Consider the following 27,266-nt stretch of genomic DNA (forward strand, 5'->3'; position numbering starts at 1 on the left):
GGTTTGGCCTTTACTAATACAATTCAAGGTCTCAGAGTTGCATAGGTATAATTTACGATGTCCCTTAGCAATCATGATTATTTGCATCTTAATAACTCCTGAAAAGTCCTAACAAAACCTCAGCAATTGCAAATAATGTTTTCTTGTTCATGAATCAAGTATGGAATTCTACAACAATAAAGTTTATTTTAGATCAAAACTGCACATTACATACAGAAACATAAATATTTGCTTTTTACTCCTAGTTCATAAAGGTTGAGCTGCCGTAATCCCCAGAAGATTCAACATGAAGTACACAGAGAGAAATTTGCTACAAAAATCTAAGTAATCAAGTATGTTCAAGCTCTAAAATGCATTGTACATTTAAACGAATACTATCAATTTAATTAAGTTTAATTAATTTGTTTAAATATTTTCAAATTCCATATTCACTTTTTACTTTGGCCAGTTTGAATGTAACAACCAGACATCTGGAGTCTTCTGGTAGCTTCATTCTCTAGTTGAAGAGATCTGCATATTGTCATAAGAAAGATTAAAGAGGGATATGCTGTATTAAAATACTGTATAAAGTAAATTATTAAATTAATAACAAATTTCATCAGGTTAGACTTCACAGGCAAGTAGAGCACGGTTTAAACTGTATTTATTTTAAATTAATTATTATGAAAATTTCTGTAAATTTTCCACATTTTTCTTCTTCCTTATTGATACCTAGTGTTTGAATTCCATTAGCACTGCATTTCCCTAAAACGTTCAGAATAGAAACTCACCTTTAAAAACAAAACCAAAAACCCTAACAAACACTTGTACAGCGTGATAGACCTAAAATTTCAAGCATCTGAGCTATTATCTGCTCTAACATGATCCAGTAAAGCTGGTTTTGCCCTAGATCTCAGGTGCATGTACCTTACAGACAAATATTACTTAATTCCCAGCCTTCTGCTTTTCAATTCAGCAAACAGAATTATTAAACCCAATCTGCTTAATTGCAATGGACTGTTTCTCTCAGGAGTACTGAGCATCCATAGCTGCCAGTGACTGCTCAGGTGCTGTAAAGTAACTGGACCAGAAGTGATGGTGATTAAGCCTACAAAGATAGTACAAAGGTACCACTGACTGGCTTCTGTGAGCAATATACAGATTGGACAATCTAGAAAGTATAGTTCAGAGCCTGACATTTAGAATTTAAATTTCAGTGTCCTTATGTTTCTCCACTTTAACAGTACTCGTATAAAGGAAAAATCCACCTTCACCTTCAAAGGATGATGCAACTTAATGTCCAACATATACCAACAGAGAAGTCCACTGAAGCTGTGAGCAGCAGCATAGTCTCAATGTTGATGGAAAAGAAGCATCTCTCTCAGTTTGGCTTTCAGTTATTCCATTTGGTTATTTTTAGAATACATTAAACAGAGGGCCAACTTTGTTCCTGGAGAAAATGAATAAAGACTCAGTGAAAGCTATTTTTGCTATATGAAGAACTTGAGAGCATTTTGATTTTGAAGAGAATTGTAAAGAAAGGTAGGAAGCAAAAATAAGAGCATTTTAATTTTTATTGTATTTTCTAAAGAAGACAAAAAATCATAGTAGATATGTCTTAGTTATTAAGAATTTCTTCACCTCTTCATTCCTAGTGGGAACACTATAGTAAGTGAAGATAATTTGGATTGTAGGGACATCAGACATAGAAAATTTGTCATAAAACCCCATTAGATTTTTGTGTGTTATAAAAATCTAAATATTAAAAAGACATATTTAAACTTTACATTCCAATGACATTTCTACATTAAAAAATATAACAGGCATCAGAAAAGTGACACGGAAAAATAAAAGAGTACATACTAAAAGATTCACATTTACTCACACTTAACACAGACACTGCTTGTTAGTTTTGCAAACTCAACAAAACTGTGTAAGAGTAACGTGATTCCTCTATGTGGCTTGTATGTCATCAGTAAAATCAACCAGCATTTACAAAATCCTTCTCAGGGATATATAGCACATAAAGAATAGATCATGGCTTCAGATTGAGTTTTCCAGAAGGATCTTAGCATAGGAATTTATCAATATTTCTATATATATAAAACAGAACATAAAGACATTTAGAATTACATCCTGTCAGGTCTGGAAGGATGATGATACTTGGATCTCTAGTTGTTTTTACAATGGAATAATAAAGAAAAGTCCTATAAAAAAATAAATATTTTGCTATGCCTTACATAAACACTTTCAAAGTAAAACTTTAATTTTTAAATTATTTTTTTCCAGAATATAGTTTCACATTTTCTTTACAAATAAAAACGTTTCTCACAAACTCCTAGTCCACAAATCTTGTTAAGATATTTCATCATTTACCTGGGATTGATTGAAATAATGCGTCTTCCCCTTAATTCTTACTAACAAGCTGATATTGGGACACTTTTAAGAGCACTCCAGTGCTTAAAATTTTACTATATTAACGAGAATACTAATCCATAGCAATTTAAAAAAAATCTTCCTATAAACACACTCTAAACATAAACACATTCTTTACATTATTCTAGTGCTTATTTCTGAAAGACTTTAAAAAAAGGCAAATACAAAACCACACCAACCAACCAACCAACCAAAAAATTACTAAAACAGTGAAAATAAAAATCTAGAAAATAGGGACCATTCTATTAAAAAGTGTTTGGTCATTGCCTAACCTGTGTTAAAACAGAATTTTCCTACAAAAGACTGTATTTACCTGGATGTCTAGATTTTGGGGAAAACACTGGAATACAAATTTTTCAGTTAATTTTACCCATAGCTATTCAACCTTTTCCCTGCTGAGGATGCAATGGATCTGAACCAAAACAACTCATGCAATTCTGCTGCTGGATAGCACCAATCCCCATCAAAATGCATATGTATAGACATAATTCCTACTGTGCCCTACAGATTTTTGCAGTGCTAAAGTAAATGAGGTAAAGGGAAAAACTAAATCTCAATGATTCTGCAGCCACCTAGCAATACCAGAAACTTTCTAGTCTACATTAACCTCTTGAAGAACAGTTGAGAAATGTGCATATCCCTACACTAAGCAGCCAGAGATTTTGAATGCTTGTTTTATCTCCACTGCTTGGTAAACGTTATCTGTATGCAAAAACCTTACATAGAAAGCCTGCTAATACTACTCCAATGAATTCTATGAAAGATTTAAATAAAGAATTTCCTGATTATGTTCAGCATACAGTCTGTATGCATTCTGCTTTATAACTATTTCAAATATTCTCTTAAAGTCTTAAGTTGTTTCCCTTCATTTAGAGTTAAGTCATGCAACCCTTTGCTTATTGCTTTGAATGTGACTGAAAAGCAACATTACTTTGAATGTACTTCAACAGAACTGGTACCAGGTAAATTTAGAGATCGTTTGACTGTGCCACAGGATTACTGATTCTTTTGCTCCGTTTACTTTTCCCATAACTAAAAATATATTCTATTAGTCTAGTAATTTAATTTTAAACTGCCCAACCTCTGTTTATCTAACTTTTATATTTAACTTAGGATGTAAACTATCTGATTGTTATAGTTTCCCAGACCTTCTATTTTGTAGATACATTCTGGGTTCTTATAATTTCAGAGTTAAAAAATTGGTGCAGAGAAGATCACATACAAAAGATCATCCAAGGAAGGTAATGCATCTTTTTTGCTTCCTCTTGAAATTTTAAAAAACATATAAATGCTGAAATTGAAAACATTTATTTAATATATGTGTCTGTGTATCTGATGACAGAAATGTACCTTTAGCAGAAATTAAACTCTTAAGAAAAGGTAGGGAGGACAGAAATGGGCAGAAGCTCCTGTAAGCACATCCAATAACTGTTTTGAAAAGCAAAACAAAACAAAAAACCAAACCAAACCAAACAAAAACAAACAAACAAACAAACAAAAACAATGAAAACTTGCTCCCTGCATTACAAAAGTGGTTTGCACTTCTTTTACAGTATAGGCACACAAAGCTGATTTTCCACATGTCAACCTGAGTACTATAACACCCCTTTTTGTGGGGAGGGGGTAACAAGCAATTACTAACAACACTGAGAATCTCCAAAAGAGAGAGCTGGGGAAAAAAAGTATATTCAATTGTGCCAAATGAATTGCTGAGTGATGGTATCTGAAGTGAGGAGAGATAAACTACTGGAAAGGAAGACCATAAAATGTAGAGAGAAATAAGTCAATGGAGGTGGTCAGAACTTTTTAAAATGCTCCTAAACCAATCAGTCTCCATCAGTAAACCAATCTACAATTTAAACTAATAGATGAAGTTATTCTTTCCAAAAAGGAAGGGTGGCAGGGGTGAGAGAGAATAGGGAGGATACATAAGCGAAAATACATGGAATAGCATTAGGGATTCAGCTACACTATAATCTTACATGTGTGCTATCAGTATTACATTCTTAATCAGAAGGTGCAATACTCACTAGACAAAAGATTCATGGGAAGATTAGAAATGTTAAAGAGTGGGAGAAAAAAACCCAAAGATATTCAGAACTGCACAAATAGCAAACATTGCACAGAAAACACATTTTTTTCTCTCATAGAAGCTGGTACAGTGACAAAATCTCTTAAAAAATGTATACAAATTATTGCAGGAAGTTGACATTGTTGAAAGTATTCCATATAACTGACGTACAGATCCATCCCAGACATACTTTCTTAAGCAACAATCACTCTAGAAAAATCTAAGATTTCACCCGTGAATTGCCTCAACTGAGCAAAACAGTTTCAGAGAGAGATTTTGAGAGAAAAGGGAAAGGAGAGAGTAAAGTAGTAAGTTCAATTACATATGACAAGGGATCTATACTAACCTACTGTATAAGAAGACAAGAGTGAAGAGAAAAAATATTCAAAGGCAGATCCAGTGATATCTCATTTATTAATTTACTTATTTTAAGCAGAAACTCATTATTAATAGAGCAAGCTTTACAGTAGCTTCACTAATAATTTGATCAAAGTGTATTCATAAATGATTGTATATCTGGTAACTGCAGTCATTTCATAGCAAAAGTTCAAACGTAACTTTAATTTTCTGGCTTCTAATTGAAGGTTTATAATGAAACAGAATATGACCTGTTTAGTTACTCATTAATGTGTCTGAACTCAGAATTGCTACTGTGACATCCTGTACCACTGCCTGTTCTAACTGTGCACTGCTTCTCAGTCAAGTAAACAATTGTTCTTTCAAGTGACAAAAATGCATGTTTGCTCTAAAGGAGACATTTTGCTGTATCATTACAGAAAAATGTGAAGTCTATGATATCAAAAGACTAATGGTATAAAAATTCAACAATACATCATAGAAAAATCTACATATGATAGAAAAAAAATTTGCCCTTTATATACATTAACAGAGAATCATCCCCTGCAGACCTGAGACATCCCACATTTCAGAAGACTCTATGCAAACACTCAAGAGTGAACAAACCAAAATGACCCAAGCTGTTTTTAATGAAGATTCTCCACAAAGCCCAGAAAATCAGTGAGCCCTTCTGCAAGAATAAACATCAAATAAAACCGAAGATTTTAAACCAGTAATTTTTGTTGGTGTTTTCTACAGATAGTCCATGAGAAACTTTCTACTTCATTTCCCTACAGTGAGATCATCTTTAGCTATAGAAATTAATGTGATGTTAAAAATAAGCATGGTGAGGTTATGCTGTATGATGAGCTGAGGAAAGAGATTGAAACAGTAAAGGGTTTCTCACATGGAAAATTATAAAATACTGATAAAACACAATAAAGATGTTTTACATTTACTTTAATAGATGTAATTCACTTGCATGTTCCTTTTCCTTTATGTACATCCCCTTGGGCTTTTGAACTCTAGGAAGGACTCTGGTGAATGGTTTTGAGTCTTACCTTGTTATTTTAACAGTGCTTTTTCATTCCCATGCGATTTCAAACATACAAAATGCCATGTCCTCTAATCATCTCTACACTCTCAGAGACGCCCTGCACTTAAAGACAGGTATTGAAAAGTAAACTACTACAGATCTGATCCCAAGTGTATCTGATAGCAGAATCTCATCAAGTTTCATGACTGTTAGTTAGCCTAGCCATGATGATGATGATGTATAAATTGGAATATACGTAACAGTAATTTCTTTATTTTCTGTATATTATTCTTGGGGACTGTGACGGTTGCATATATTCCAGTTTTGATAGTACAGAAATCCGGTAGTGTTTGGGCCAATAGAAGATTAAGTCGCAAATGCCTGCATTGGGTTTTTACCCATGACGCCTGCCTGGCACCCACCGCCGTAAACCTTGCGAAGCGCCGGTGTGCCGAGAGTGCCCTGTGCCCTGCGGACACCCGCCCGTGGGGACACCCGCCCGTGGGGACACCCGCCCGTGGGGACACCCGCCCGTGGGGACACCCGCCCGTGGATCGCGTTGCGGTTCCGCGGCGGCGGCCGCGACTCCCGGAGCTCCCGCACCGCCGTTTCCTGGCCAAGGCCGCTCGACAGGAGAAAAAGCCCTGTCTGAAATCGAGAATGAAGCACAGAGTAGAAGGTCTCAGACCTACCTCTCCCCACCACAGCAGCGAGTCGGGCGGCCTGCCCGGTGACAAGGGGCGGCCGAGGCGGAGAGCGGGCGCCCTGCAGGGCACGCCCGCCGTCCCTCCCTGCCTGCCCGGAGCCAGGAGCTCCGCCGGGGCCGCCGCGCTGCCCCCGCCCTCAGGGGCGCCCTCCGCGCGCACCCCCTGCGCTCGCGCTCCCCGCAGGCCGCGCGCACCGGCCGCGGACCCGCCCACCCGCGCCCTGGCCGCCGCCGACACCTCTGCGCATGCGGCCGCACTGCCCGCTCGCCTCTCCCTCCGCCGCGCCTGCGCGGTGGGTCCGCCGGCCTGTGCGCGGGCCGGGCAGTGCTGTGGCGCTGCCGGTGCGGTCGCGGTGCCTGCCCCGCTCCCCTCCCCTACCCTCTCTTCCCTTCCCTCTGCTCCGCGCCAGCCCCTTCCCCCTTCCGCGGGGCCTGCGGGTGGTTTGAAATTCACCGCAGTCTCTCACCCCCCCTTCTCGGTGTGGCCGTAAGCGCCAGGCTCTGAAGGGGTGGAGGCAAGAGCGCGGGGCGGGGAAGAGGGGGCGGCCTGGAGCGGTGCGGCTCGTCTGTGCCAACAGCTCTGGCTCCTGAAGCCCCTCACGGGGAAGGGACGGGAGGGGGCGGTGGAGAGGGTGAAGCGAGGTAGCGGCTGGAAGGTCCGTGTCCGGCGGCTACCGTGATCCGGTCTCTGGGCGTAGGGAGTGAGGGAAGGCAGGAGCCTGAGGCGATTCCGGGACCCACGAGCTCCTCGCAGCCGTGGAAGCGGTGGAGCACAGAGTGAAAAATTCCCCCTCCGTACTGAGGCGTCCCAGCGCTGCGGCGGGCTGACCCGCAGGTAAGGTTTTCTGAGGCCCCAGCGGGCTAGGGCTGGGGGCAGGAAGGGTGTCCCAGACACAGAAACCCGAGCGGCGAAGCGGTGTGGGAACCCGGTTCTTCGGGTTTAGAGGAGCGGCTCGGCCGGGACTCCCCGGTCAGACCGGTGAGCAGAAAGGGAAGCGGCGGCTTGGGGCGGCGGTGTGCGCCCCTTCCGTGTGGCCGCGATCGGACCTGTTGCGGACGGGCCGGGCGAAGCCGGGCCCGGCCCGAGCCCTTCCGGCCAGAGCGATCCTTCCTGCTGGCCCGCGGGGAGATGCCGTGCGGTCCTCGGGGCTGAGTGGGAACGGCAGAATGAGGCAGAGGGGGAGAAAGAAAGATGTGCTGAAATCCCAGCGGTGTGTTTTTCGGTGCCTTTCTCGCAGTTCCTCGGAGCGCGTTGCCGCCGCTTCCCTGTTCCCAGAGCGGTAGGGCGTGCCCCCGCTGCGGCGAGCTGCGGTAGGAGTCAGTCAGGCTTGCTAATGCTTAGGCATTTTGGATTTTTATTTGTTTCGGAGCACGTTTCTTTATTCTTAGTATGTCTTGTTGCTATAATTGTAAAGAGGCTGTTGATGATGGTAAGAGAGATGGGCACATTCGTGGCTTTGGAAGGAGCCCGGAAACAGCCCTGAACTATGATCTGCTCCATGTGTTTTAAGTGATTACCGGCTTGGATCCTAGTATGACGCTTTGAAGGACGGTGTTATGTATTTCGCTGAAAATAAAAATGTTTTGTAGGTGAAGTAGTACTGCGTTGAATTTGTATGATCTACTCGGTCACTCATTTTAGAGTGATGTACAGACATTTTTGGCTTGAAATAAGGAAGATCTGGGATCATTTTTATCCCTTTAAAGTATCGATGTTAGCGTCCAATACCTATGGAGATGTATATGGGGGGTTATTACAAATTTCCTGTAAGATTAAATCAGTGCTTGTCCATTCTTTAAACATTCATTGTGCCTTGATTGTAAAGCAAGGGAATTAAATATATTGGGGCCCAGAAACAGTTATCTTCTTAATATACGTCTGCTTCCTTGGTTAATATAATTGCTTCGTGATGATGTAAGAATAGATGAAAGGTGCTTTAGCAGTACGAAATGGTTTGACGTATGTGACATGCTTTTGCTGTCGTTTCCTGTTCCTTGGGTTTGGAGATGTTTACCTTGCCGTGAAGTCAGTTTTACCTGAACTGAATTCTTGGCAGTAACTGCGAACTTGTGAATAGAAGACAGTTGTGTGCAATGTGTCAGGTGTAATTTTGTTGCCCTAAACATCAGTACTTCTTGTGAACTGACACCAAAGGATTTGGGTTTTGGTGTGTGTGTGGTTTGTTTTTTTTTTCCCGGGCTCTCATTGTCTCAGAAGATAGCACAGTACTTTAACACGTGAACTTTCAGAAAGTGCTGTTTAAATTTGACTCTAAGTAGTGGGGATCTGTAGAGCATATTAAGACCTAGACTTGCATGCAGTGCACAAGCTGTCTGTGCATATATCCAAAACACCTAGATCGCTATCATGTGTAATTGAATACTTCTGGTATATAATGTCAGCAGAGGATTAGAAACAAATAATGGATTTGATACTATGTTGCTGTTTATGTTTATAAGATCCTAATGTGAAGATGTGTGGTAGTAGTCAATGAGTACAGTCCTGTAGCGTACAAAAAATTATTAGAACTGCTTTCTGAGAAAGTAATCCAATTTTATTATCTTACTATCTGGAAACTAGGTAACATGTAAATGTAGGTAATGGACATTCTGTGATTATTACACATCCTTCAAAAATTTTATGTAAATAAATAGAGTTTATGTAAATAGCACATGTCTGCTTGTGAAGATGATAAAGTTCACATTTTCTTGAGTTAGGCTCGCAGAGTTAGACCTGCTTCTAGGGAAGAGGTGAAGGGGTGCCTACCAAAGGGCCAAGTGAGAACAAGTGTTTGTAAGCCTACCAAGTCTGCCACCACAGCAGAGAATTAGTTAGCAGGAATGATGTCAACTGATAAGAGTTTTCTCCAACTGCTATTTCATCTAAGGGGTACCCAGGACAATCTCTTCCTCTTGCTTCCGTAGTTTTTCTTTGTTGTACTGTAACTGTATCACTAGTAGAAAAGAGTGTAGGAGTGTATTAAATTGGTAATGGAAAAATATTTTAAATAGTTGCAGCTTGTTACAGAACGTGGGTTGTTACCATGGGGCTTTCTACTTGTTTCATTAGAAAATATGGAGCCTCAATATAGTAGCAGTGTTTTGTTTTGATTTTTAATGAGCAACGATTCATTCTTTTGCAAAATGATAGAAGGGATACTCATTTTGAAAAAGTTGACGGTGTAACAAAAGTTGACGGTTGTTTCATCTTAGAATAAACACTTCTGGAAGATCCTTATGGTTTATTTTTTATTATGTATTTTCATCTTTTTTTTGATGCTAATTATAGTATTGTCATTACCTTACAGTTTAAAATTGCACTTCAATTCTTAGTTTGTTCCTGTATCTTCAGCATGTATGGTAGCACTGATTCTAGAAAAGTTTACACTGCTTCTCTGAAGCCTACCTATGGTTTACATTATTCCCTGAGAGATCCTTTGGTGAATGACCATTATGAGAGAGCTTTGCAGATGCTTCATGTCACTGATAATAATATCCTGTACGTACTGTTTTATTTTGTGCAGCTGTTGGAAGCTGACTGGTGGAGAACTCATAGTTCATAAAATAAGTGCCACCTCTTGAAGCTGCATCACTGCATGATGTTACCTTGGAATTTTGGTAATTTGTGAAGTCTGAGGAAGGTCACCAAAGATAGCTTGGTGGATCAGTAGGTGTCTCATAGTTCTACAGGGCTGTAGAATACCTTGATACATTTACTGTCTTGCATTGCTTTAAGTTTACCAACACTAACCAGACACTGTTACATTTTATGGATTCATCAGGCACTTGCAGACTCTTGCAAACTGCATAATGGCTTTCTGGTTGTCTTAAATGGTGACTTCCTGTTCCTCTATACCTTCATAACACCAACAAACTGAGGGATTTGAACTCCCTCTAAGGAATTGTAATTCTATTACTAAACACCATGAACTTATAAGAAATTGTATTTCTCAGATTTTAACATTGCAAATATATTGCATTGAATGTGTATTTTTTTCCTGAAAAAGCTAACACGAGCTTGTCCACTTGGAGCAGAAACTTTGTGCCAACAGTTTCTGAACTGGGCTATGATTAGAGACAAGCAGTTTCTTTAAGGTGGAAACACTCTTCATCAGCTGGAATAACATTGCCTCTAACATAATGGTAAACACTGTAATCTTTTGGCAGATTGTAATTATATCCTTTTCTCAGTCTTTACTTTTTCCCTTTAATGTTAGACTCTTTTACTCATAGTAGCAGCAGTACTCATAGTTTGGTTTCAGTTAATTTTATTCTGAATGAAAATTCCTAATGAGTTCTTAAAACTATTGCATTAAACCCCAGCCTATTTCTCTCTCACTCCCTACCACCCCTTTGTCAGGTCGTGGTCACCCTGTGATCATACAACCCTTTTTCTTTCTCAGGTGCTTTTGGGCCCATGAGCAGACATACCAATTGCAAAGGAGTACCCTTGTATAGAGTCTTTCTTCTGAGAAAGACTCGGGTCTGTCTTACGTAATTTTAACTCATGTAAAGTAATATATTTTTTTTCTATGTCCTTTAGAGCTTGCTTTGACAAAGCACTGAAAATCAATCAAACAAGATTGATTTCCAGTTTGATTCTTTATATTTCTTCTGAAATACAAATGCAAACTTCTGCTGTTTTGTAGTACTAATACTTTTGGCTTTTTTGTAGCTTTGTGTTGCTAGAGCTGCAGTTTTATGAGACAGTTCTTTAAAATTACTGCACTGGGTTTTCCACTGTTTTTCTGAGCACATTAACTTTTAGAACTTACCTTTAATTGCAAGTATGGTAGCTTCCATACCTTCACTCATCAGCAGTATTCATTTCTTGAAGTAAAGAGCAAGTGTTCAGTTAACTTAAGAAGGATATGTAGATTCTTTAATTTCATCATCATTGCACAGTACTCCTGCTTCTTAGTTCTTTCTTTTTAGTTAGGTGTTTGACAAAGCTTTTGCTCTGTGTATATATTGCACAAGTATTTTTTTCAGTATGTTAAATATTTGTGGAACTGACAAAAATCAAAATGAGTTAATACTGTTTGTGATTTATCAGCAACCTGTGACTGTTTTTTCAGGTGAGGAATGGGTTTTTTTTTCCTCATGCTTTGTACATTTATCCTCCTTATGTATAAACATTTCTAAAATCATTTGTCCAAATAACCTTGATTCAGATTCTGGTTCTAATAGACAGTGACTCTAGAGCAGGGTTGTCCTTCTCTATTGTTGAATATATGGAGATTGTGTCTACACAGGTGAATTTTAATTATCTTGTAGTCTTGGTTGAAAGAGAAAAGGAGAATTTTGGTCTGTTATTTATAGCCTGTTCACACTATAGTATCTGGATGCCTTGTATGTGTGCAATGCCAAGTATGCTGGCAAACACCCAGGCATTTAGAACAGGTGGTGTCATTGAAGGTGGTGAGTGACAGGCCCTTAAATTATAGTGTAGCTTTTTTTTTTTTTAGTGTAAGATGGGTCACACTTTTTTCTAGGAAGCAAGAAAGAAACAAAGAGATCTGAAAAGGTAATAGAAAGACGAGTAGACAGCAAAGACTTTGGGAAGAGTTAAGATTTATATATGCCTGAATTCAAGACAAATGAGAGAGAATTTGAGGGATTTCCTCACAGCTATTCTGGTTTGTTTGGAGACTTCAGACACTTCAGTGTTTTGGAATGAAATACAACAGGATGTCACTTCATCCATTGTGTAATACAGTGTGTAACCCTGCCTATAGTAAGAATTAAGCAAGTAATAGATGTGACTTGAGAATTCTGAACTGTAAATGTAGCAGATATTATAATGTTCTTTCCTTTTATATTGACTTACCTGAATGATAAAAGATAAAACCAACTGTTCTTTGTCTGGTTGTGTTTTGGAATTCTCTTTAGCTATTTTTTTATGAAAATTCTAATGTTACAGCGTGTATTAAATTCTTTATCACATGCAGCAAAATAATTTTTCCTGTAATTGGAAAGTTATGGAAGTGAAACACCTCAGAAATATTTCCACATGCATATGAAGTATTGGTATCTTGTATTTTCTTGAGAAGTAACATCATGATATGTATAGTATTAGACTAATTAGTATATTAGCAATAGGTTTAGATTTCTGTAGTACTGAACTGTATAACAAGAAATTAAATACTCTGACATATGTCAGCCTAATTAGAAGTTACATGGAATGGAAGAAATTGTGTCAAGACTCTTGAAGAAATATTAAACATCTTACTAAAGAAAGTTTATACTGAGGTTTATTTTCAAAGTTGACAGCAATAATAACTATAGAATCACATATTTTCTTTTGGAAGAAATCTCTGGAGGTCACCCGTTGCCCAAAGTGTAGTCAATTAGAAACAGTTTCTCAGAGCCTTGTCTTTTTACTGTCTTTAGGTATGGATTTTTCATGGCCTCTATAGGTCAATGTTTAGCTGTTCTCTGTTCTTCAACTCCAGGGTCCCTTATCCGTACATGATTGCAGCTGGATATATGGGCACTCTAGATTTGCATGTACTTTTGCTATTCTCTAGTGTATGCTGTGCTATGCCCTAATGCCTGTGCAATGAGACCATACCTTACAAGCTCACATTGATGCACTTAAGGTGTGTACTGACCCTCCCTGTACTGATCATCTGCTAGCTGGAGACCAGGAACTTGGATTCTTCAGGAGAGATGCGGTACTGTCTGGCCTGAACAGATAGTATGATACAGTCAGTGGGGTGACGTCTGGCATCAAAACAGTTTTTTACTGATGCTGTTACCTTTCCAAAGTTTCTCACACTGGTACAGACTTGAATTTTTTTTTTTAATATATATTTATTTTCAGGAGGATTCCTTTATTTCAAACACTTCTTTCTAATTTCCTACTTACTATTTAATTTCCTGCTTATTTACTGATGACCCTCTTGTTCTTCAAGTGTGACCAGTTTTGGGCCAAAACCTTGTCAGACAATTTTGCTTATTTGATTCACACACACAAAAAATTCCGTCTTCACATTTGTTATTATCCAGACCATTTTGCCAAGGATGGACCTTGCAAGCCACTAAGCATTGGCCCTACAGGTTGCTTAGTCTTTCATGTGTTCCCAGTGTTCTTAGAGTAGCCTTTCTCTTTGTCCTTATCATTCTTTGCCTGTTTTGACTTCAGCTGAGCTTTGGCTTTCCGAATTCCTTTCCTAACTCCTCCTTGTAGGCAGAGGTAGCATCTCTCTATACCTTCTGTGTAATCTGTCCCTACTCCCTCTTGTGTTTGGGCTCAGTGAGAGTTCTGTGTTCACCCTAAGTGAGAAGCATGGCAGATGGCGGGCAGAGATGCCACACTTTCCTTCCTCCACAGTGGCTGTCACAGTTAATCCACAGTGAGACTGAGATGAAGTGTATTTTGCTTATTTAAAGCATCAGCATATAATTTTTATGAATTTACTACTCTATGTAAATTAGTACTTAATGTTCATCTGAACATAGCTGTACTAAAAATAGCTATATAACTCATTACATTCCTCAAGTCTGCCAGCTAAGAACATTTCACTGAATTAATAAACCCAAGTTAGTTGTCTGTTAGAAATGGCATGTTGTTTAAAGGATGTGAACAAATGCAGTTCAAGTCTATGATATGTGCAGTTACTCTGTGGTTTTTGCGTATGTGGTAAACACTTAAGAAATATGGCCCTTAATGTACAAATTAAAATAACTTCATTTCATGCTTAGTGACTTTGAGTAGATAGGTTGGAGTTCTGTTCTTACATGAACAGATCTGTTGTAATGCCAATTTTATTATTTTTCTTGTGGCTAATGTATAACCTTGTCAAAGTCTTCTGTAGCAGGAGGAGTATTAAATTGTGTTGGTGTGCCTTCTAGTTAGGGCCATATCTGCTTTTAATATCAGAAGTCAGCCAATTAGAGTTTGTGAAAAAAGATGCAGATTTTTGGAGACATTTATTCTGAATATGGACAGCAATCAGTAGCTCTGAGCTGAAACCTTTGCCACAGAGATCTACAATTTGCTTCTGCATGTATTTATCTAAATTAACCTGAGTACAAAACATGTTTGCTTGATTGTTTTTAAGACTAAAAATACAAACTCTTATCAGGTGGATTAACAGTGGCAATAATCATGCCAGGCCTTATCCCAGAGTCTCTCTTTACCCTGATTTTGAGCTCTGTTGTCCTACTTCTAAGACCCCTCCTAATCTCTGATAAGAGCAAGGCTGGAATCTTGTATTTCTTTGTGAAAGTGTGCTGGTACCTAATAACAGAATTAAAGCTAAAACAAACAACAATAACAAAATCATGTTGTGGAAGAGTAACAAATAAATTGAGCCATGAGTCACAGACAGGTGTTAAAAACACTCCCTAGCAGGTGAGTCTTGTATATTGGTCTGAACGTCTGTATTTTATCCAAACACTTTGCACTGCTAAATGAATGAACAGCATATGAAAGAATGGATGGAATCCAGGGGTGTACTTATGTCCACTCTTTCCCATCAGGAGTGTGTTTCTTACTGGACAATAGTACTGTATCTTCTGTGACCCATTAGGGTACTATAGTTTTATTCCCCTACTATTTATCTGCAAACACTGCAAGCTCTCCTTTAAGATCTTAATAGAAAGGAGTTCTTTTGCGCTTGCAGTATTGATCTCAGAATAACATCTTGAAATTAATAGGATTATTGTATAATTGTTGTATCTGGCCTATGCAGATACTGGCTTTTAAGAAGGGGAACATTTAGTTTCACAGTATCACAGAGTGGGTCAAGATGACCACAGAGGGCCATCTGGTCCAACCTCACTGACCAAGCAGGGCTGTGCTAAAGCAAATTGCACAGGGTTGCATCCAGACAGTTCTTGAGTATCTCCAGAATAGAGATTCCACAGCCTCTCTGGGCAGTCTGTTCCAGTGCACGGTCACCCACACAGTAAGGAATTCCACCTTCCTCATGTTCAGGTGGAACTTCCTGTGTGTCAGTTTCTACCTACTGCCTCTTGTTCCATTGCTCAACACTGCAGAGAAGAGCATGGATCCTTCCTCTTGACACCCTTCCTGATACTTATATATATTTTTGAGGTCCTCTCTGGGTCATCTCTTCTCATGGCTGAACAGGCCCAGTTCCCTCAACCTTTCATCATGAGAGATGCTCCACTCCCCTAATCATCTTTTTTGTCCTCTGTTGGACCCTCTCCAGGACCCTCTCCATGTCTCTCTTGTACTGAGGAGCTCAGAACTGGACACAGCACTCCAGATGCAGCCTCCCCAGGGCAGAGTAGAGGGTGAGGATCACCTACCATGACTGCTGGCAGTGCTTTTCCTAATTCACCCCAGGATGCCATTGGTGTTCTTGGCCACCAGGACAAACTGCTGGCTCATGGACAGCTTGTTGTCCACCAGGACCCCCAGGCCTTTTTCCACAGAGCTGCTTTCCAGCAGCTTGGTCCCCAGGCCATACTGGTAGATGGGGTAATTCTTCCCTAGGTGCAGGACCCTGTACTTCGTTGGATTTCAAAAGGTCCTGTGCTGCCCATCTCTCCAATTTGTCAATGTCCTTCTGAAGGACAGCACAACCCTCCAGGGTATTAGCCGCTCCTCCCAGCTTTGTGTCAACAAACTTGCTGAGGAGGCATCCGTCCCTTCATCACTGATGAACAGTTAAACAATACTGGGTCCAGTATAGAACCCTGGGGGACACCGCTAGTGACAGGCCTCCAAGTACACACTGTGCTGCTGATTATGACCCTCTGGAGTCTGCTATTCTGTCAGCTCTCAGTCAGCCTTGCTGTCTACTCATCCAGTCCACACTGCTTGAATTTGCCTATGAGGATACTGTGAAAGTGTCAAAAGCCTTGTTAAAGTTCAAGGTGGACAATATCTGCTGCTCTCCACTCATCCATCCAAGTAGTTGTCTCATGCAGGAGACAATCAGTTTCAAGTCTTTGCTGTCTTTTCTCTCAGCAGAAGATATTCTATTTGCCTCATCTGAGCACATGAAGAATAGTAAAATACCTGTATAATTTGAAGCAGAATAAAAATCTTCTTGCCTGCAAGGAAAAGAGAGGACTAGCAGTGTAAACTTAAGGGGGGAACAAAAAAGGCATAGAAGCTAAAATATATTATGAAAAAACATGCTGTGATGCTACCTGGTGTCTTTGAGTGCCAGAAAGTACTCCAATGAATTTTGGCTTTGTGATTGCCTCATAAAATAATAAAGTAAAAACTTCGCTTGTACAGAAATACCTGTCACGTTATTATTTGTTTCTTCCTCCCCCTTTGAATCAGCTGTAATCAATTACTGAATCTTTGCTGGTTAGACCCTGTATGAAGGATAGTTCTTGTACCAGTTCAGTTTCAAAAGGATAGCTAATAGTAGTTCCCTTCTAGACCTTTTCTATTTGCAGGAAGAAATTTTTGTTCTAAATAAGGTGTTTTGTCACGCCCTGTGTGGGATAGTTATCTTGTTGATATGAAATAGCTGAACTACCACCAAATTGTAGTCTGATGCTGGGAAGGACCTGGATGTCTAGAAGTAGGATTTCTTTACGATATTTGAAAAAAACTAATAGAGGTTTTTTGTGGCTGTATGGCCTCTTTTGTTTTGTTGGTGACTTTCATATGCTTGCAATTGATAAGAGGTTTCTGGAAGAAAAATAAGAGGGTACTTTTTGTATTCTGGATATATGATGCTAGCGTATTTCTCTCTTCATTTCCCAAATTGTGAAACTTGTTATGCAAGAGAATGGTTTTTTAGCATAAAAAAGTCTTTATTTCTACTGTGGTAGAACTTGTACTTTAGAAGACAGCAGTTCTTCTCACAACTGAATGAGAACACTTGTATTAAAATTAAACCTCATCTAACCTGCTTGGATGCTTAGAAAAGTTTGTCAGCTGAATCTGTCTTTGCTTTTTGGAGAGAACTCAAATGAGCATGCAAATTTAATTCTTGAACCCTTTGCTGCTTGTAGTTTTTTTCATATCCATAAATTAAAAGGATACTTCTTTTTAGGAGTTACGCAAAGTGACAGACTGCAGAGGCTTTGTTAATGAACTAGGAGAGTTGACAGCTGTGCCTGACCTTGAAGCTGCAGTTAAACTGGTGGGTTCTTTTGAGTAGAGAAATGCTGTGTGTGTGCCTTGTGGGGTGCAGGGGTGTTCTATAAAGCTGCCACAAGTTACTGTGATAAAGTTTTACCAATATGTGCCAATGACCTGTAGGTTTCTTCAGTATTGTATAGTAAAGAATTGGAAAACTTATGACATTTTGAACTGTAGATTGTTTGTTTGTTTGTTTTTAATTTCGGATCTGAATGAAAACTGAGCTTTGTCCTGTTTATGTTTTCAAATACAGATCCAGATAATAAAAATGGGAACTCCTGGATCAGGACGGAAGAGAACTCCAGTGAAGGACAGGTTTTCTGCAGAAGATGAAGCTCTGAGTAACATTGCCAGAGAGGTTTGCTAATTTCAAAGTGTCTTAAATTCAAAAATAGGGATGAAAGCAATCTCATTATCCAGAAAGTTACAGTTTTTTAAGCTGTGCATAAAAAAGTGTAATTAGACAAAAGTATGACAATTAATACAACCTAAGAATATTTTCAATCAAAAAATCACATTTACTGAAATGTCATCACAGTGAGGTAGTAATTGTATGACTAGTGTAACTTTACAGAATCATACTTAAATTTAGCAGATATTTCTACAGGTAGTTACATGCTTAAATGAAAAATAAAGTTGCTATCCCAAGTGTAAAACTAAAAAAATTACACATTTATCCTATTACAATGTGTAGTATTCCCAAGATGGTAAATACAGTGTGTTAGTGTTGAATGACTAATAGTCATATTAAAATATATTTGTAATAGATTCTATTTCAAATATGAAAAGTCATGTTTCTTTCAAACTAAGCCTAATATTACACTATACCAAGAATTTCACCACCTGAAAAACAGATGACTGGAGATAACCAGTGAAAAGTGCAATTAACAAGAAGTTGACACCAAGTGGAATTTTTTCCCTCTGAATATAGGAAAAAGGCAACTGGAATTATAGAGGTCTGTTTGGACTAGAGCTTTTCTGGGAGGAAATGCTGTGTCTTGGGAACAAAAGCCTTAGTACTGTTCATATACAAGTGGATACGGAATCTTTGAGCTACATTATCTGCAAAGCTGCTCACCCTAGTATACATAAATGAGTGCAAAATGCAAATTCAAATTGACTTTGTAATGTAAACTGTCTATATATGTGCACCTAAGACAAAATAGATTGGTGATAAGTCTTTGAAAACAAAGTTTCTTTAGGCCTTTTCAAATGTATCCATCATAGACTGCAGGCAAAAGATGGGCTTTGCCAGTAAAAAAAAAAAAATTCAGCTGGTAACTTTTCAGAAAGTGATGTTCCTATCACTCCTAATGGAAGTCTTGCTCTACGAGCTAAGTTCTGAGGGGGTCTCTGAATCATGCATGGTCTCACTCCTCAAATTATTTCTCTCAATTTTTGGGGAAAACAGTTAATGAAGAAGAAGGAATGTGGCCTTAAAATTCTTTGAGTATTAGCATGGTTCCAGTACAGTAACGTCAACTTGCCATTTAGCTGGAAAAAGAGGTCTCAGTAGCAAGATATAATAAATATTTTCTTACTTAAAATTACTGTTGGGCTTTGTTCTCTTACATTACTAAACCCATCAATTAAAATTTTGAGCATGAGTGTAAATTAAACAAAAATCAAGGGGGATTTACCCTTAGTCCTAAATGAAATGAATACTGGGACTCACCACTATAAGTGTTATCTCACTAAAATAATGTGAGTTGCACATCTGTTCCAGAAATTAAAGGTATATTGTCTTTTCTCTTGTCAGAAATGAATTGGAAAAGGAAATTGCTGAAAAGCTCATAAGGCTTATTCAGTATTTTGAGGTTAATCTGAATCTGCTGAAGATAACCAAAATTTTTATGCTGATCATGTCTTTTAAGGGGTGGGTATTTCATATAATCTTTATCTGTTTTATGCCTAGTAATAATTCTTAAAACCTAGTTGAATTAAAGTGGTCTAAATGTTCCTTCTGATTTTCTCATTAAAATTATTTTTTCTCTGGTATTTTTCTATATTTTGAGCATCACCTTTCATGGCTTGTTAGGTAGAAGAAAATTCAATATATTTCAGAATGAAATGGTTTGTTATCCTTACACAGACATTTTCAAAGTTGCGTATAGCCCCCTTTCTTCTCTTTTATTGCCTTATCCAGTGACGAACGCTGTGGTGGATGGGGAGGGGGAACCCCGGCGCAAGAAGCCTTTCCTTTTACCCCTTGCTCTGAGGGGGGGAGTGCCCTCCCCTTGGTTCCCCCACCCTGTGGCGCCTCATGGCCCCCAGAGAGACCACTGGGTTGTCAGTCAGGCAGCAGGGAAGCAGGCAGAGAGAGTTTATTCAAATTTCCCGCAGCTTATAACGATTCTGGGAGGAAGGGAGGTGTTACAAACCAACCAATTACAAGAAGGGGTTAACAGCCAATAGGTGAGTTTCTAGTTATCTCTCAGACATTCCAAGGATACATTGAGGGGTTTTGGGAAGAAGAAGGGTTACACAAAGAGTCACAATCACCATCTTGGAAGCATGGTCAATTTAACAACGTTACAAACGTCTGCATTCTTTTATATCCTAAAAGCATACTGCAACAATCCAGGTTTCTCTTCAACAGTCTTAATTCAAAATTACTATCCAGTTTAGAAGTCGTGTGAAAAGTTCTGTGTCATCATGAATATTGTGTACACACAGCATATACTACTGTCAGGTTACTAATCCCTGGGTCAGTATAGGAGAAGTTGGCCATCACATCCCTTGTCAAACAGTGGCTGTTGTCGTTGAATTGGTAGCTGTAACTCATAGTGTTAGCCACCTTGTTCTGAAGAAAACATACTCTAAAGGAACAGGGTGCGTTTCTTAATTCGTTAACAGGCTTTTCTGCTGTTAAATCCTAAGTTCTGTCTTTAAATAACATCTGATTTTACTGTGCTGAATATATGCCTTATCATTTGAGGCTTGGGAAAGTTTTCAGTTAGTATGCTGACATACGGCATGTCAGTTCTCAGTGCATGAATATATAGAGTAGATATAGTTTGTTCTGAGGCCATTATCTCAGCAGCATAACTTGCTTATCTTTTATTGTCAAATGGTGTTTTGTTCCTCAAATTCCTCTCCTGAAATTACCTTTTTAGTAGATGTTACTTACTACAGTAGGACTGAGTCCTGTAATCCACATGTTTTCTGTGGAAAGTGTTGTAGGTATCAAGAGATAGCAAACAGAATATGCTGAAACAAAAGGCAGCACTCAGAATGATCTGCATGGTGCAACTGCACAGAAATGCTCTGGGATTCAGAGCAGTCACAAAATGGTACTAGGAATTATCCGAGTTTGTAATAGTAGCAAAGATCTCTAATGTAGTGTATGACATTTCAGAGTGGTTTTTCTCCAAAAGTTTGGATTTCGGAGTGTACTAATTTTGTTCTTTGTCAACACTTTTAATTTGACAAAATTGCAATTTCTGTGTTCTATGGCATGTGTCAAAAAAACCCCAAACAACGTGGTATCTTGCGTTGGTACCAGTAAATACTGCTTTCTAGGAATTACCGTTTAACGAATTCTTTGGTATTGATCCACTAAATTAATTTCCATATAGTCACTTTTCTGCACTCGTTGAATCTGATTTGTCATTTTATATGAAAAATATTTAATGTAAGATAAGCACTATCATAGGATCTGAGGGCCTCTTCGTCTTTGATATTTCTTTCATTTTTTCCATCTTTCCTCTTCATCAGAAAACTTTTTTTCCTTCCCCTCTGCTCGTACTTACTTCTGGTATGTAGCGAGCTCTATCACAACTTTTCCTTGCTGTGGGAGTTTGCATCGAGACAAGCTTTTTTGCAGTGTCTTTGTGCTAGACACAAATATGATAAAGCATCAACTAGAGTGAATTGATGCGTTATTCCAAGAACTTTTGCGTTACTAAACCTCTTTCTTTGGGACCTACTTTTTATACTGTCATGTGTTATTCTTCCTGGCATTGAATTCCCTTGCTCACTGGAACTGGGGAAGAGTAAAGGTGATGTACATATACAGGGACAGAGATCTATCTAATCATATTTTTCTGGAAGCAATGCACTCTCCCTCTTACTCTGTGTCTGAAGTGAGATTAGTTGCAGTTGATCAGTTTGGCATCTTACCCTGGTACAGTAGACTTTATCGTGTTTGTTTCAAAAGCTGTGGGAACAGGTGTAGGTATATTGTCCATGTGTTCCCTGCAAGGCAAAGAAAAGGAACTCTGAGTGAAATGCATACAGTTACATTAAAGTGGAGTAATGGCAAGTGTATTCTAATTATAGCAAGATTAATTTGAAGGCAACTTATCTCTTGTAAGAAAAAAAAAGACCTATCTCCTGAAAATATAGAGAGTTCTTTATACCATCTTCTGATTCTTTCTCTAGCTGATGTAATGGATTCTGAAACTGTTAACATTCTCAGATTGACAAAGAATAAAGCCACCTGGTGTGGAAGACAGCTTCTTACGTCGTGTGGAAAATTCTACCCTCCCAAAGTACAGATAAGGATTGTCTAGCGTAACTTCAGGCTCCTGGCAACATTATGTTCTTATTTGTTAAACAAAAAGGATTCCTACATAACTAGATAAATGAAAGCTGAGGTTCATGTTCTCAAGGTTATGTTCACAATCTACATTGGATACAGCTGATATGATCTCAAGATCTGTTTTCCTTTTGGATTTGTTATGGGGACTCTCTGCTCATTAAGGTGTTTTGTGGACAGAATATCTTCAGCTGAGTTGTCCATCACTGCTTCACTTGTCTTTGTAATTTACAGACAAGCTGTGTTCATTTTAAATATTTAGCAGTAACCTGTCATCACCAGGCATCTTCTATGATTACCTGAAACTTCTTTCTCCAAGACCAGCTTTATTTGCAAGAACAGTGGTTTCAGTCACTTCTGTGTTCTTACACTGACCGTGGTTCAAGCTCAGTTACAATGAATATAGTGAGAAGTCTGACTCTTGTCAGCTCACCGTCCTCAATCTGATAAGCAACTGTTGGAAGGCACAACCAGGATTTACCATTCATAGCCTTTTTTTCTCCTCCATGCTTCCATCAGTAACCCTTCCATTCTTCACGGCTGAGTAATAAGATGACAGAGAATTAGAGCTTGTGGATGACAACTGCAACAGCATTCACTTGATTTCTGCCTTATAGAACCTTGTCTCTGGTTCTGGTGTTTTGGTTTTTTTTTTTCAGGAACTGTTCTCATGACTATTTTCACTGTGTAGCAGGAGCCTTGAAGCTCTTAAGAGGTGTTTTCTCATGGGAAAGGAAGATTAATTTGGATTTAAAATTCACTCTGTAGTTGCTCAGACTTGGAGTAGAGTGTAGTTCTTACTTTAGTAAAGATGTCATGTTACTGAATTGTCACGGTAGAAAAAGCTAAGAGTTCAATATTTTTAAATGTTGAAGGCTAGATCGTGAATTTACAAAGAGAGTTAACAACACAGTCTTTTTCTTATTGAATCTATTCAAAGCTCAGTACCGTTTTTTCTCTGCATATAGCTTCAGCTTCTCTTAAAAAAACAAGCAAAGCCTCAAAGAATCCCACCCTCATACATATTGCATTTTTGGATGCTAGATGATTTTTTAAATTTGTTTTATTAAGCGATCTTTAGTATTAATTCAAAGTTTACTTTGCTTTTGTTTTTAATAGTGGTAAGGATATTTTATATATGTATATAAGATACTCTAGAGATTTTCTAATCTATATATGAAGATGTAAAATAAATGGCAAAAGAGTAAGAGACATCAGAAATAATAGATGAATCTTAAGCCTTTAAGTCATGTTAAACCTTAAGATTTTGTTGTTTATATTCTTTGCTTTGTAGGCAGCTGGAGTAGGGACATCAGAAATAAGGGGAAAAACGATCCTTCTGAGCAGGCATAAGAAATACTTTTGGCACATAATTGATGTTGTTACCTCAGGTCCATGAGACCGTAAGGAGATGAGGGTGAAAAGCATGGAAATGAGAATACAGAAGAAATGAGCAGCAGAAGAGAGGAATGATAAAATGGTTTGGATTGGAAAGGACCCTACAAATCTTCTAGTTCCAACCTCCCTGGCACATGGGCACAGACTCTTTCATGTTTGCTTAATAAGAAATGATGAAATAAACTTCAACTTGCCGTGTGCAGTAAAGTATTAAGAAATACGGTGAGCGTTTGTAAAACGCTCACCCTGCAGCTTGGCCCAAGCCGGCAGGGTGTCCTGGTGCCGTGCCATGCAGCCCGTGGCAGGCAGGGAGCCCCGCGGCAGGGACAGGCGGCGCGCTCGCCGCCGCCATCTGGTGGAAGAAGGAAAACACTCCTCAATCAAAAGGGCCTCCTGAGTTGGAAACTGCGGGACTGTGAACGCTGCATAACGCTTGGCAGAGAGAGAAACGAGTTTCACGTGTTGTAGTCCATGATGACAGAATAATTCTAATTTTTTCCCAGGTGAATAACATTTTATTATAGCTTATATTTTATCCTTATGAAGCTTTTATGCTGAATCTGAGCTAATTATTAAATCATCTTCTCCAGAGTATGAAAATTAAAAATAAAATACTCTTGCTTTATAGTGAATTCCTTCTTGCAGGCAACGGAAAGGACAAAGATGCCTGTCTATAATATGGAGACAGATGTTATGCTTCTCCTTGCTGAGTATGGAGGGAAACATTTATCATATCAGTTCCATGTACTACCATACCGCTTACCTGGGTGAAGAACTTGGTCCAGTTACAGGATGCATCCCACCAGGTTTCACTTACGCCAGTGATGTCAAATCTCTGGGACTGGGCCAAAGCTTCAAGCTCCTCTTCTTTGTTCCTTATGCTGCATGCATTGGTGTAGAAACATTTCAGATGTGGTACATTGTAGCCAATACCTTGTGAAGCAGATTGAGGGATCCCACGAGTGCTTGTTTCCTCAAATTTTGGCATACCATCCCATGGCTCATCACTGGCAAGCCTGGTTTTGCCCCTTTCCTCCTTCCGAGCTAGTTTAAAAGCTCTGTCGATGAGCCCTGCTAGTTCCTGCACTACAAACTCTTTTTCACCTCTGAGACTGGTACATCCTGTCAGCTGTCAGTAGAGCAGGTGTTTAGTAGATCATCCCATGATCAACAAACCCCAAATTTTATCACTTACACCAGCCTCAGAGCCATGCATTGACCTGATGGATCTGCCCATTCCTATCAGTATTCTTCCTTGGTACCAGAAGAATCGAGGAAATCATTACCTGTGCTCCTGATCCCTCTACCAGTCGCCCCAGGGCCCTGAAATTTCTTTTCATTGCCCTTGGACTTCTCTTTGTTATTTCATTTCTTCCATTTTGAATAACCCATAGTGGACAGTAATCAGAGGGCCTTATTAGACTGGAGAGTTTTCCAGTTTTCCTTACCCAAGCCCCTGGGAGACAGCAGACTTTCCTGTGAGTTGTGTCCAATCTGTATATCAAGCCCTCCATTCCCCTTAGAAGGCAATCTTCTATTACAACTACCCTTCTTTTCCTCTTGACAGAGGAGGTCTTGATGTGGGGTACAGGTGGTGTTGTTTTAGGAGGCCCCACTACCCCATAAGGACCTTTGCCCACCTCACCAGTTGTCTGGCCTTCTAGTTCCAGAGCCTCATACCTGTTGCAGAAGGTAGCAACCCTACCTGTCAAATTCTGTGAAGAAGGAGGAACCTTCCTCCTGGTACGTGCAGTGACCTGCTTCCAGCCTTCATCTTAACCAGACCCACGACTAACAGTCCTAACAGTCACTGTGTTTTCCTTAGCAGATATTTAAAACTTTATTTCAATGTAGCCAACAAAATTAATTTGTGAAGGGTTTGTTGGGGGTAATTCGTTTCGCAACTTTTACGGGCTTTCTTCAGTAAGGCAACAGAGTGAATAGCAGCATCCAGGAAAAAACCTATATCCTTTGGAATTAGAGCTGTTTCTTTTTGATTGTTAATTTAGAATTTCAGGTACTTAGTTATGAAGATTTATATGAGTGCTGTGTTGGTAACATGAGGCCTGTGCTCTAACAGGTCTGCTGAGAATAAAAAAGTACTTGGTGTCATGACCCCTCTCAAATGTTACTATGATTTGTCTCTTCCTTTTAAGTTTGGTGATGGAAGCCCGAGAACTGTGCTTTCAGTTAACTTGCCAAGTTTTTTTGTCTTTTTTGGAATTGTGTGATTTTTAGAGGCATCTACTTGCTCAGATTAATAATTGATGTAATACCAGACCATTTCTTGCTAAAAAATTTCTCTAAAAAAGATTTTTTTTTTTCTTCAATTTCAAGCGTCTATTTTATGACTAATTACTGTAGAATTCACTTGTGTTTTATCAAGGGTTTAGTAAATTAGAAGAAATGGAATTTCCCCTCTACTGTAGGAATCTGAAAGTTTTAAGTCTCTGACTGTAGGACTAGGAGAGTGGTGAAATGTGAATTGATTTTCAGCTTGAATCAGTAAACAAATTAACTTTTTATCTTTAATGGTAAAGTTTTGTCAAAGCCTAAAGGCTAGATGCAATGTCTTCTGTTTTATAGACAGAACTCAACCCAGATATATCAGAACTTTGAGTCCTTTCTGTACTGCATCCCTAGCTATATGACAGTTTATATGCAACAGAGTGATAATTACAGAGTAGGGCTGCAAAGGGGAGTACTTCCTTTTCCATGGGAATTTCCTTGCTTTACTTGTGTGTTGTCATCACGTAGAAGGAAAAAGATTATATTTTGGCAGTCAGGAGTCTTGAGACAGCCTTGGAATTGTTTTATCTGAGTATGCAATATACAGAAAAACAGTCTTCATGAGATTCATTTGAAGTTAAGACAAACGATTTTGAGCAATAAAGCTATAATGTGTCTGCCTTCTTTCTTGTCATTATTCAATAGATTTGTACCTATAGTTTAATAATAATTTGTAGTTTAACTCCAGCTTAAAAATCCCTTTAATTTTTGTGAAGCACAGTAAAAAGTTTTATAAGTTTCCAGTGTTTTACATAAACCTATGCTGTGATAGTGGTAAAAGCAGGGGAAAAAACCTATCCTTAATCAAAGGCAAAATCCCACTGAATTTTACATTTTTAAGAAGTTCTACAAAATTAAATGTTTTGGTTGTTAGGAGTTCTGAATTTTTGGCTGCTGCTGTTTCTCATAAATTTTTAATTAACATTCAGTAGGCAACTGGAATTTTTGGTGGAAAACCTTCTTCAGTGGGTTAGTATTTCAAGACTTTAAGACAGAATTTTTTGTCAACTCATTATTCAAACATGAAGAAATTGAGTTTGTGCTTTCCTCAAACATTAGCTTTATGGCAAACTTTATTTCCTCATGATTAAATTTAGGGTAGCATTTAGGGAAGGAGGAAATTCTTTACTGTGAGGATGGTGAGGCACTGGAACAGGTTGCCCGGAGAAGCTGTGTGTGTCCCGTCCCTGGAAGTGTTCAAGGTCAGGTTGGATGGGGCTCTGAGCAACCTGATCTAGTTAGTGGCACCTGGTCTGCGGGCTGGAAGAAGATGATCTTTAAGGTCCATTCCAGGCCAAGCCATTCTTTGATTCTTTTATCAACATGTAATTCTTTTGACTAGCAATGATATCTGTAAAGTTGGGTACGTATTCTTTCTGAAATTTCTTTCTG

At 38.9% G+C, this 27,266-nt stretch overlaps 1 protein-coding gene and 1 long non-coding RNA gene across 12 annotated transcripts in view; both read left to right on the plus strand.

The window, feature by feature from the left end:
- Nucleotides 1–253: 253 nt before the first annotated feature.
- Nucleotides 254–5,727, plus strand: LOC126653250 (uncharacterized). 2 transcript variants are annotated; one of them, XR_007632203.1, is made up of 3 exons: nt 254–332; nt 3,605–3,656; nt 5,393–5,727. It is a non-coding gene; the product is annotated as an uncharacterized LOC126653250 (long non-coding RNA). The 2 variants fall into 2 exon arrangements; XR_007632204.1 differs by having other exon boundaries at nt 280–332; nt 5,376–5,727.
- A 1,400-nt stretch (nt 5,728–7,127) lies between these two features.
- The window catches only part of LRRFIP2 (LRR binding FLII interacting protein 2), a 55,072-nt gene continuing 34,933 nt past the window's right edge, over nt 7,128–27,266 (plus strand). For 2 of the 10 annotated variants that reach the window (XM_050310715.1, XM_050310762.1), the window contains exons 1-2: nt 7,128–7,399; nt 17,901–18,005. In XM_050310715.1, the coding sequence (XP_050166672.1) occupies nt 17,916–18,005 (90 nt within the window). In that variant the 5' untranslated portion in view covers nt 7,128–7,399; nt 17,901–17,915. Of the gene's footprint in view, nt 7,400–17,629; nt 17,649–17,900; nt 18,006–19,406; nt 19,524–27,266 lie in introns of those variants that run through there. The other 8 variants (XM_050310752.1, XM_050310742.1, XM_050310782.1 and 5 more) reach the window with 7 other exon arrangements.

Source organism: Myiozetetes cayanensis, unplaced genomic scaffold, assembly GCF_022539395.1.
Source record: "Myiozetetes cayanensis isolate MyiCay16 unplaced genomic scaffold, myiCay2020 scf1, whole genome shotgun sequence".
Classification (NCBI taxonomy): Eukaryota; Metazoa; Chordata; class Aves; order Passeriformes; family Tyrannidae; genus Myiozetetes; species Myiozetetes cayanensis.